This window comes from Notamacropus eugenii, chromosome 7 (assembly GCF_028372415.1).
Source record: "Notamacropus eugenii isolate mMacEug1 chromosome 7, mMacEug1.pri_v2, whole genome shotgun sequence".
NCBI classification, from domain to species: Eukaryota; Metazoa; Chordata; class Mammalia; order Diprotodontia; family Macropodidae; genus Notamacropus; species Notamacropus eugenii.
Genome location: NC_092878.1, coordinates 38,486,625 through 38,499,189, shown reverse-complemented (window position 1 = coordinate 38,499,189; position 12,565 = coordinate 38,486,625). Strand labels below are relative to the sequence as shown.

Here is a 12,565-nt window from a genome sequence, read left to right as displayed (position 1 = left end):
CTCGATCCATCAATGCACCACCCCCTTGCTTTCTACTAATTCCTTTACATATGACCAGACATTTTCAAGTGTCCCCTTCCCTGCAAACACAACCATCACTGTCTCATCTTTCCCTTTTTTCACTTCACACTCACTCCCCAACCCTTAGGTAAACTGTTTCCTGTATCTCAATCCACCACCATTCTACTCTCTCAAAAGTTACCAAGGACCAAGTCACCAAATTCAATGGACTTTTTGCAATCCTTACCCTTCCTTGACATCTGAAGCACTTTAAACTGTTAAAACCTTATTCTTGACAACGCTCCCAGCTTTTTAGTCTTCCTATCTCTTTGACCTCTGCTTAACTGTCTCCTCATTTTTCCTTCGCCCCCTAAATATGGCAGTTCTCCAAATCTGTTATAGTATCATAATCTAGAGCTTAAAGGGGCTTCAGTGGCCATCTGGTCCAACTTCATTTTACAGATGAAGAAAATAAGCCTCAGGGAGATTCAATAACTTAGAGACTGTAAATGTCAAGAGGCAGGATTTGAAGTCAGGTCTGCCTTCAGAGCCAGTTCTTTTTATGTTGCAGAACACTGCCCCTGGGCATGTTTGTCTCTGTGGGATGTAGCACAGTGTAAAAGAAAGAATTACTCTTCCGGAGATTAGGACCAAAGGATATGAATAAGAATTTTTCAAAAGAAGAATTACATACTTTTAAGAATCACATGTAAGAATGTTCAGAATCACTAATAAAAGACACACAAATCACATCCAGCAAACTGGCAAAGATGACAGATGACGAGAATCATCAAGAGGGAGCAGATGCAGAAAGACAGACATACTAATATATTATTTGGTGGAAAGATGAATTGGAATGTACTTCAGCATAATGCAAACTAAGTGACTAAAGCACCCATATCTTTTGAGTCAGAGATTCGACTACTAGATGCATGTACCAATGAGGTCAGCAACAAAAACGAAAGGCCCCACATACACCAAAATATTTACAAAGGCACAGCAAAGGTTTGGAAGCAAAATGCATGCCCATAAATTGGGAAAAGGTTAACAAAATGTGTTACATGAAAGCAAAAGAATATTACTGTACTGTATAAAATAATGAATAAAGAAATGCATGGAAAAACTTCTCTGAACTATGCAAAGTGAAGTAAGCAGAATCAGGGAAAACAATACACTGGTTCAGCAGTGTAAATGAAAAGAACAAATCAAACTTAATGCTGTGAAATTAAAATGATCAAGCACAGCGCAAAGAAGAAATATGAACTGAGACTTCTTTCCCACCCCCTTTGCAGAAGTAGCGAACCACGTGCATGGGATACAATACAGAACATCAAACTGTTTTGACACGCTCAGTTTTAGTGGTACTTTTTGCCTTTCTTCCCTTGTTCATGTTTTATCATAAAGGCTAACTCTCTGGGAGGGAGTTAGCAGGGAGAATACATTGGGAAGGCCAGATGGAATAACAGCAGATAGCAATAATAATTTATTTAAAAAACAATATGAGAATTGGGAGTCAGTGAAATCTGAACCTTAATCCCATCTTACATACTTCCTATAAATGTGATCACTTAAACTCTCAGAATTTATTTCTTCATGTGTAAAATGGAGATAATATTTATATTACCTACTTCACAGGATGTTATAAGTTAAGTATTTTATAAGCCCAAAAATACTATATCTTAACAACTCTTAACTTAACAACTCAAATTTGTTATTACTATATTTTCTCCTTTGACAATCTCATCATTCCTATTGCTTCAACTATTACTATTATATGGATGACTCTCAAGTCTTTTATCTCCAAGCTTATATCTCTTTCCCAAGCTACATACCTTCATTCAGAACTATTTTCTACACATTTTCCTCCATAATTCTCCCCAGTTCCTCAAAATAAAAATACTCAAAATAAAACTCATCATTCCATGCCCCAAACCAGCTTATCCTTTCTTTTCTATATCTAATGACACACCATCATTCCAGTCACCTAGTCTCAAAATTTGTGCCCTATTTAAGACTGTACGTCCTCATCTCAAATGGCGTCTCCCTACATTCCCTCTCTCTTCCTCCCCCGCCTCCTTGATGTAACAATTCCCTATCACCTGACCACTCCCTACCGTGCTCATCCACTTACTCTATAAAGGCTGCATTTCATTAGAGCTTCAGCACATCCTTGAAGAACATCTTGGAAATCAAATTAACTTAAATCACTACAAATTTTTATTACAGAACTTCAGCTATACCACAGTGGACAACTCAACAAATTCTGCCCTATCCCCATATCTGGAGTCTCCTACATTCCTAAAAAGACTGAAGCCATCTCTTATGAACTCCCTTGGTTCCTCTAATTCTTCTCAGGATCATCCTACTCCCTCTTCTTCTTTCTGCTTACCCAAAAACATCTCTACTCATCATTAAGTAATCCCTTACCCCTAACAGATTTCACAAGAGCAGGGGTCATGTCTTAAGTGTATGTCACCCTTGCGCCTAGCAAAGTAGGTGCTTAACGTTTGCTAAAAAGATGAATATGACGTTTAACTAAATACTGTTCCTATCTTCATGGAGCTTAAAGTTCAGTAGGACAATGACATATGCACAAATAACTACAATATAAAACAACCCATCATATTAAAAATAAAAGAGAACAGAAGGAAGGCCTGAAGGTATCAGATAAGACAGCTCTGAAAATAACATTTTGAAATAATTTACACAGCCAGTGAACTAAGGTGAAATAAGCAAAGCCAAGAAAACAATAAACGATGTGAATGGAAAGAACTATAACTACAAAACAAAGAAAAACAAATGCTGCAAAATTACAAAGGAAAAGCTTGGCCCTATAAGGTACGTCTGTCAGCTAGATGGCACAGCAGATAGAGGGCTGGGCCTGAAGTCAGGAAATTTCATCTTCCTGAGTTCAAATATGGCTTCACTTACTAACTATGTGACCCTGGACAAGTCACTTAACCATTCTTGCCTCAGTTTCCTTATCTGTAAAAAATGAGCTGGAGAAAGAAATGGTAAATCACTCCAGTATCTTTGCCAAGAATCCCTAAATGAGGTCATTAAGAATCAGACACAACTGAAAGTGAAACAAATGAATCACAACAAAGTAAGTCTGGCAGCCATCTCAACAAATAGTTTGGTGGAAAACAAAACCTTAGGGTGGGAACATTATTTACTGGGAGACTCTAACAACAGTCTAGGAATGTGTTAATGAGGGCCGAAACTATGGTGGAGGCAGAAGGGAGAGAGAGGTTAAGTGAGGGAGAGGAATGGAAACAAAATATAAGAGGTAAGGAAAGAATAATAACACCAAGGTTTAAAAAATGTCTGGGTTAATGCATGCTTTTGTATGTTGACATACACATATGCATATAATCCAAAAGGCACTCACTGCTTGCGTTCCTTCTCTACTATGACTACCTTACTTCAGACCCTCATTACACTTCTTCTGCTCCTGGTTCCAGTTCATTCCATACACCATCAGATTCATCTTTTTGAAGTATAACTCTGATCACGTTACCACATTACTCAAAATCCTTTGACAGCTTTTCAGGACTTACAAAATAAATTCAAATCTCCTTAGAATGGCATTTGAGGCCCTTATGTTCTGGCTACAAATGACCTTTACAGTCCTATCTTCCAAGTCTTTCCTGCTGCTAGATCTTTCTTCATATTGTTCCTTCTACCTGGGATGTCCTATGCTTTGTCTTTCTTATAACACTAACCCTTTATTACAGTTACCTGCAAATATGTCTTCTCTCTCCTACAAGATTTTAAGCTTCTTGAGGGCAGGATCTTGTTAATCTTTCTATTTCCCACTGTGACTTGCACATAATAGGAATTTAGTAAATATTTGTTGAACTGAATTCCATAACACAGAATCCTCTGTATTTTATTTCCTTGGCATCAAATTGGCTATGTCTTGAATCTTACCTACCTGCTACACGCTCGTTAACCTAGGACCAGTATATTATTTGTCAATTCCTCCCTCCAGGGCCTAACGTAGTACACAGCACAAGATATACTGACACTGTAAGCGACTACTGATTTCAGAGAGACCTCCATGTTCCTTCTATCATAATATTTCATTCTGTTCAATTCTTGTCCATTTCTTTCCCTAAATCCTTCAAAGATGATCCACCCGATGCACTGGGGGTTCCTCTGTTTTTTAAAACTACTCTAGTAGCACCAACGCAACTGACACCAGTTGTTTTTCACTCTTGCTACACAAACTGCTCCAATTCCTTTTCTGGTAATTCCAATCTTTGATAATGTCTTTCTATGTTCCAACACTATTACAGTCTACTTAAATACAGTATATAACTTCCCATTACCCTCTGGATCATTCCTAATTTTTATTATTTCCAAAGTTGTAGTGTTCTATGATTTGCAGCTATATACAGCAAAATTCCATATGTAAATGGAACATAGGTATTAAAAGCTATGAGGCTTTCCATCATTGACTGGTGTACCAAGCATCATTCAGTCCGAGTTCTACTCACTCAATTCTGAGCCCCGTTCATTGTCTATAGTGCCTGTTCAAAACAAACACGCACACACACACACACATGCACACACGCACACGTGCATGCACACACGCATGCGCGCACACACACACGTGTATTTGAACTAACTGAATGGGCTGTCCAGACAATGTGGTTTTTTTACCCACTGTTTTTCCAGTGTGAATGGATAAACCACTGCTCTGAGTTTCACCAAGAAAGCACAGGGGAATTCCTAGGTTCAAAGCAATAAATAGTGTAGCATCCTACACTGCATATTATAGGCCTTGAAAAGGTTTCCATTGAATGAATGAATGGGTAGATTAGAATGAATGAAAGCTGGAAACAGATGAATAAATGCTGGAAAGGTCCATGTGCAACTACAGTGAAGCAGACATAAGTAACCAAATCCATTTTCCTAATAACAGAAACATGACTAATAAAGGCTTTGCTATCCTATATCTTTACCAAATACAAAAATTCAGCAGACATTACAATCTATGATGGCAGCAACCAAACTAAATGACTAACTTTCTTATGTGTTACATGAGAAAAACAGTTTTGGCTCCACTTGCAAAAATACAAGAACTTTCCATTCCTCCCCATTACATGCTCTGTCATTATGACAAGTTCCTTTCCTTTTCCCTCACCAATTCAAAAAACATTACATCAATAAACATTTAACTAAATTCTTCCCCAACAAAATTCCTATGCCTCTGTGTAGAAGAGTAGTGACTTCATATTTACTAACAAAGCACGAGATCAGAAAGATCTCATAAAACTGGAAAAACTGTGGGAATAAATTGATGTCTTGACACCTGAGGATCAGTCTGAATAAATTCAGAACAACTCATCATCAGAACACTGGAAACCACAGGATCATAAATTCAAAGACAGAGGTAACTTAACACAATCTAATCCAACTTCCTAATTTAATAGTTGAAGAAACTGAGGCCCAGAGGAACTAAGGGACTTGGCCAAGGTCACACAGAAAGCAGAAGAGGCAAGATTCAAATCCAGTTACTCAGACTCTAAATCCAACAATCTTTTTCATACATCACACTGCCTTCCAGTTGACGAATTCTTTTCAAGACACAACAATTTCATGAAAATAAATCTACTAACGTTCAGAAGAGTTGTCACCTACGCCAGTAAAAAGAACACTTACTGATAAAATCACAGATCTCTGAAGTTCAATGTATTATCCTACTACAATGAATTCCATTTCTTTTCCATGACCACAAACCTCACTGCCAAATCCACTTCCAAGGATGTTACCCCCTAAATTATATTACAAATGCACCTCAACTTTTCATTCCTCAGCCATTCTCTTTGTAGCAATGACCGCCACCATCCGAGAATATTTCAGAGATATCCTGACCTGCCTCCTGGAGCTCTAATCATGCCACTGATAACAAGGAACCCCTACCTCAACTGCCAAAACAGCCTGTTTCCCCCAACCTCATGAGCTGATGCTGATGCCCTGGAGCTAGAGAAGTCCCTAATTCCACTGACCTGCAAAAAATGGGACCAAGGAAGCAGTCCGTGTTCTAGAAGATGTATTACCTGATATATCAAGATGAAATTCTGAATACATTTTCCCGTAGAAATAGTACTACAAGTACTGGTTAAGTTCTAGAACCCTATTTTAAGAACTTTCAGGGTTCTCAAGAGGACCAACCCATAGACTGCCATCACCAGGAGCCAAAGAATCCTACCTCACTGCAAAGAAGACCTCACACATGCTCGGCTTTTATCATTTCACATCAGGCAGGGCATTTAAAATAAAACCAGAAAAAAATTTTAAAAGACTAATTCAGGAAGTAGAATTAACCTTGTCATGGTTGCAATATTGCATGAACTTGCCTGTTTGTTTTGGAGTCAGCTAAGTGGCAGAAGAGATAAAGCACTGGGCTTGGAGTAAGGAAGACCCAATTTCAAATCTGGATTCAGCAACTTCCTAGCTCTAAGACCCTAGGGAAGTTACCTAACCTCGGACTTCCTCAGTTAGTAAGATGGAGATACTAATAACATCTCCCTTTAATGACTGTTTTAAGGTTCATGAGATATATTTGTAAAGTGCTTACCATAGTGCCTAGAACACAACAGACACTTAACAAATATTTGCTTCTTTCCTTCACTGTTCTAGCTCATCTATGAAGCCTGATCTCAATTCTCTACTTACAAACTCCAATCACCACGTTTCCTTATGTCTAGCTCAAACTAATACTAAATACCAAACCATGTTTGTGCATGACTGTGACATTGGCCCCATCTGGTTCACTCAGTGTAGAGTCTGGTTCATCTATTCAGCTGATAAATCTTGCTCCTGTTACAGTCTGGCCTACTACTTTGAATTCTAATTTCATTTTCACTGACAGGATTCAGAATAACTAAACATCCCCTTTTCAACATAAATTAATACCCTGGCTGTAATTTCTGGTCTTTATCCTTCTCTACTTCATAGGATAATAGATTTAAAATTGGAAAGGCCCTCAGAGGCCTAGGATCTTAGCCAGCTACTAGGCTGCCCTGTACTGTGGCCACTGGTACATTCAGCAATGGAAACTAAGTACTATATAGTTTTAACTAGATTAAAAGTTAAGTAAGTTTTTATAGGCTGGTCTAAGAACATAGCCACCATTATTAAACTTCGTGGGAAAATTCATTCTGAGTTCAAAATAACTAAGAATGAACTTCAATTTGTTTTTGAGAAAGTTTTAAATTCTCATTTTATTTCCACATTTATTGCTTTTAATTTACATAGAAAAAATAAAATTTTTAAAAGATTTTTTAATGTCATCTCCACAGCATATACCTTTTCTTGATTCAATGATGAATTTTCTTCTTTTAGTATTTGTAGACTCTTCTTAAGTTCTAGAATGTCTTCAGTAAGAATGTTTCCCTATAAAAATATTCCACAGTAAATTTCAGAAAATTGGTAAGGAATTTCAAGTGAAAATTCTAGTAAATTACACTATGGAATAGTATGAACCTCAACTGCCCTATCTGTAAATCAGGAATGATCATATTTGCACTATTAACTTCATACAGAGGTTGTGAGAAAACCACTATATTAAAAAAAAAAACTGTGGAAAATATTATTTCTTTTCTCAAGTATTCTTAAGCATCATAACCATAGATTTAAGGAGCTGGATGCTTAAGAAAGATCTCAGTCATCCACTTCATTTTAAAAACATTCTATTCTTTTAAAGAATTTATATTTTCATGTGAAGAACATTCACCTCAGGCATATTCAAATCATCAAAAAAGTCTCAAGTAATTTTTATAAAAGAATGTCCTTCTGTATGTATTTAATAAAAACTCAAAATATATTCTATATTTCATGAAAACTGTTCTATCTCCATATTCTAGTGCTCCCTCACACATAAGTTACCCTGTATCTTAAATTAGCCTGTGCATTATAACAAATTCCTCAGTTCTGTATTCTGAAACAAAAAGCTTGTATTATTAATAAAAATGTATAAAATTACAAAGGATAAAAGCTTCCTCAAGTAAATACATGTGAATATCTAGCAAAAGTTAAAAAAGTAAAATCAACTGTGTAGTTTTTCTTGTAAATAGATAAGAACTAATGTTATACCCAAAATTCTCCTTTGAAATGAGTTTACCTGATTTAAACTACTCAGTCTCATTATCTCCTTTTGTTCATCTGTGAAAACAAATGATTTCATGTTAAATTTGAAAAAGAAAATGAATTCCTAGTTCATAATTAGTAAGCATAAATCAGCACCTGTGCACGCATAACACAATTAACATAAGCAGGGTGCATGTCTACAAATAAAATTCAGTGAATACTACTTGCATAAGCTTATCATCACCATATCCAAGTGTACCAAATATTTCATAGTTTAATCACCACACCTTCAGATAACATACTCCAAGGGATCAGTGATTTCAAAGTTAGCCCTCCTTCCAACAACGCAGATTACAACCTATCCGTGCCTGTCGAACCTGTTCTATATACTCAAGACAAAAAAAAACTGTCAAATAGCATGGAATTATAACTTAATTCTACATGGGTTACAAATATGGTTGTTTATTAAAAACAGAAAACACAGAAAACTATTACATGGTTCAAAATTATGATTAACCTATTTTGGATATTATGAAAGGCTGTGGGGACTAAGATAGAAAAAGAAAAAATTTAAATAATTCCTACAACAGTGCTACAATTCTAACAGTTAACAATTTTAGAAGGCACTGCTTCCAGAAAAAATAAAATTTAGAGTCAACAAAAAAATAAAATCCAACATTTAAGTGTTTAAACAGGTTAAGATAAAAGTTTTTAGAGAAAGGAATAAAAGAGCACAAGATACTAGGTGAAAAAATGTAGCAAAAAATTGTGTTCAATATATCATTTGTCATTCTGTTCTGACACTCAGTCATTCAGTTTTGCTTTCCAAAAATAAATAAATATTGATCTTAGTCTATTAAGTAATCATGATTCTGATTGCATAAAACAGCAGTCAGATAATGAATTGTACTAATTCTTTTTATTAGTCATGGTACTAAAAACCTGTGCAGGTCACCTGTACAGAGACTTGTAGTCTCTGCTACTGGGGAGATTGAGTTGGTGAATCACTTGAGCTCACAATTTCTAAGTCATAGTAGAGCTGAAGTATACACTAAGTCTGGTACCAGGTGAGATACCGGTAGTGATGGGGCCAGCCAGTAGACTGCCTAAAAAAGGGGAAAACCCTCTTTTAAAATTTCTATGCCAAATTTTTAAAATTTAAAATTTCTATGCCAATTGTAGCATTGAAGTGCGGTCTGTGAGTAGCTGCTTGTGTTTCCAGCCTGGGTAAGAGGGAGAAACCCAGAGTTCAGAAAAAAACAAACCCTAATAAAACAACTCCTTTTAAAAGACAAACAGTATTTCAATTGTGTATATTTTGCTTAAAAATTATAAAACTTAATAAAATGGATTCTATTCTCTCCCATATGCACAATAGGAAACTGTGGCCTTCTGGACACAGAAATGGAAAACCCCTTTTCTTATTATTCAGACCTATAGACATGAGACTTCTACAAGGTACAATTTGGTTAGAATAGAGAGAAAGCTACATTTACTAAGTGTAATATGCCTATGTAATCATTAGGTACAAGATAGATTCACTAGCCAACCAATTTATATAAAAGAATGAGTACTCCATCAGCTTTCTCCAATGACACTAGAAGGTACAAAAATTTCTCAGTCTATATGCCCTCCTATAACATAAGCCATGCCCATATAGAAATTGGAAGGAAAAAAGAGATGGAATTTGGGTACTACTCATCCTTAAGATTTGCTTGAGAAATGTCATGCACAGCTTAATGATAAACAGCAATGAATGAAACAGTTCTATTCATATTTTCTAGTCATTTTAAGGTCAGAGCATTTCAACAGTGACTTTATGCCATGAATAATTAATTTTCTAATGTGAAATACTGTGTAGAACAGCAATTTATTCATATATTCAAAATTATAAAGCACCTACTATGTGCTAAGACTTGTAATAATCTGAAATTCAAAAATTTCTTATACCAGACAATGCTTGTTGTAGTCTCAACAGCTCCTCTTTGACAGACATATTATCTGGGAGAATTCTTTCTTCTTCTGTTGTAATAAACTGACTGACTTCCATTTTTAGCCTTTCACATTCTTGTATTATCTGGCTTTTTTCCACATTTAAAAGTTCTTGTACTTTCTTCAAGATTTCTTTCTCATTTTCTGTTAAAGACAATTTTTGGTCTTTATCTTTTATTTCAGCCTCAAGTTCTTGTATTTTCTTCACTGATTCAGTTTTTTCGGTTTGGAGAATATGAACAGTTTTTTGCATTTCATGAACTTTAGAATGATCAGTAAGCCCAATGTCTGAGCCATCTAGAAAACAAATATAAAATTTAAGACTATTGATTAAGAATTGAAAGCCCAATGAAATATGCTAGGCAAAGCTATGGAAATCTTTAAAAGCTTAAAATGTTACTAAATGTTATTAAACTAAACTAAAGCTACCATTTGGAAGTCACTGTTTCCAAGGCTCCACTTCACACACATCAGATTGGCAAAGATGATAAAAAAAGGAAAATGACCATTAATGAAAGAAATGGGAGCACAGGCACACCAAAAGCATTGTTCACAGAGCTATGGACTGGTACAGCCATTCTAGGAAGAAACTGGAAACTGAACCCAAGAAAAAAAGTATCACTTAACCGTGCATACCTTTTGACAAAAGGATATAACTTATGGCTTATATTCCAAAGAGATCAAAAAAAGAGAGAGAAAACAAGTATGCACAAAAATATCTGAACAGCACTTTTTGTTGCAGCAAAGAACTGGGAGCTAAGGGAGTACCTATTGCCTGAGAAATGGCTAAACAAGCTAATGGAATGGAATCATCACTATACCTTGAAAAAGGACAAAATGATCAAATTCAGAAAAACCGAGGACTAGGAGGAAGTCAAGTGAACTAGAACAATTGTACAATTACTGCAACATTAAAGAAAAACAACTCGGAAAGTCTTAATGACTATGCAACTATGACTTTAGAGGATCAAGACATAGCATGACTCCCGTATCTTCACAAGGAGATGATGGACTAGAGGTAAATAATCAGAGATGTGTTTTCAGTAATGGCCAATATGTGAATTCATATTATTGGAATAGGTTTATTAATCACAATTTAGAGTTGCATTATTTATTTATTTTGGGGGATAAGAAAGCAAAAGGTAATGACAGTAAAGCGTCAATCGGGCATTTTTTAAAAAGGGAACAGAAAAGAACAAAAGGAGATACAGGGAAAACAAAAGCAAGCATGGCAGGTTTGGAACTAAAGTGTTAAACTATATAACAGAAATTCATGATTTCATGCATAATTTTCCCTCTTTCTGTTCTTTGTATATGGAAATACTCTTTCATCAAGTTCAAAAATAATAAAATCAATTTTATTTTGAAAAGCACTGAAGTTTAAAAAAAGTCATTGAAACACTTGCTGAAAAGTATGCACACGAGTTTGAAAGAAAAAAAAAATATCTTCCACTACTTTTAAAGTGTTTTCACCAAGAAGTACGATGGAAATTTGCAATTCCAATTCATTTACCACTAACAGAAGAATTGTAAATGGAAGATGTACAACAGAATTCTGATTCAGAAACAGGTTATAATAAATGACCTTTAAGGTCTTTTCAAACTATGAGATTCCATATGCGAGTAGGTTGTGCGAGATGATAAAAATTTGGTAGCCAGATTATCATTGCTGCAAACTTGTAAGTGAAGTCAGGTCATACTTCCAAAGTAGCTTGTTCAAGGTAATTACTGTAAAATGCCCAGAAAGTACTGTTACTTTCATGATCAGGAAACTGGAAGTCCAACTTCCTGACCTAAAATTCAGCTCCCTAATAGGAATTCTACTTTTGCATACAAACTGTTAGAAGCCAGGCTGAAGGAAATGAGGAATTGATCTGGTGCTACTAGGAGTTAGCATTATCTGGAAAAAGTGGTAACAAAAAAGAGACTAAGTAGATACGGAAAATGATAATATGTGGATACTACAGTCCTAGTCTACTGTGAAGAGACAACTGCTGCTGAAATTTTTGAGGTGGAAACTATCTCCAATAAAAACTTCAACTTCTATATTCTTGTATATATAAGACTAACGAATACTAACAAGTTAATAAAAATATAAGGGGTCAGTTTCTGATAGATGAAATTGATATAAACTGAGTACTTTAGAGGTACAACAAATAATTTTTTCTGGTCAGCTCTTAGTAGAAGCAAAAGAATTATAATCATGAAACATAACCTTAAAATATATCAAGAGAAATTATGCTTCCAAAAGTTAATATAGTTAAAAAAATTAGTTAATATATAATAGAGTTAAAATAAATTAACTCTGAGTTAATTTATACTAGATATTTGTTATTAGTGAATGAAATTATTACTAGGAAAAAAAAGAGATCATAGTGCCCTGCCAGTGAATTCTTCATGGCTGCAACCACCACTAAACAACCCAATTAGATCTCAGCAACCTCTATTATATTTACTAAATATACTGATCTTG

The 12,565-nt window shown here is 35.3% G+C and overlaps 1 protein-coding gene across 1 annotated transcript in view; it reads right to left on the bottom strand.

Annotated features, from left to right (window-relative positions):
- Window positions 1-12,565, bottom strand: part of TRIP11 (thyroid hormone receptor interactor 11) — a 93,808-nt gene that overhangs the window by 56,927 nt on the left and 24,316 nt on the right. The window contains exons 7-9 of the mRNA XM_072625062.1: window positions 10,051-10,389; window positions 8,135-8,175; window positions 7,321-7,407 (exon numbers count right to left, since the gene is read on the bottom strand). Of these exons, the coding sequence (XP_072481163.1) occupies window positions 7,321-7,407; window positions 8,135-8,175; window positions 10,051-10,389 (467 nt within the window). The remainder of the gene's footprint in view (window positions 1-7,320; window positions 7,408-8,134; window positions 8,176-10,050; window positions 10,390-12,565) is intronic.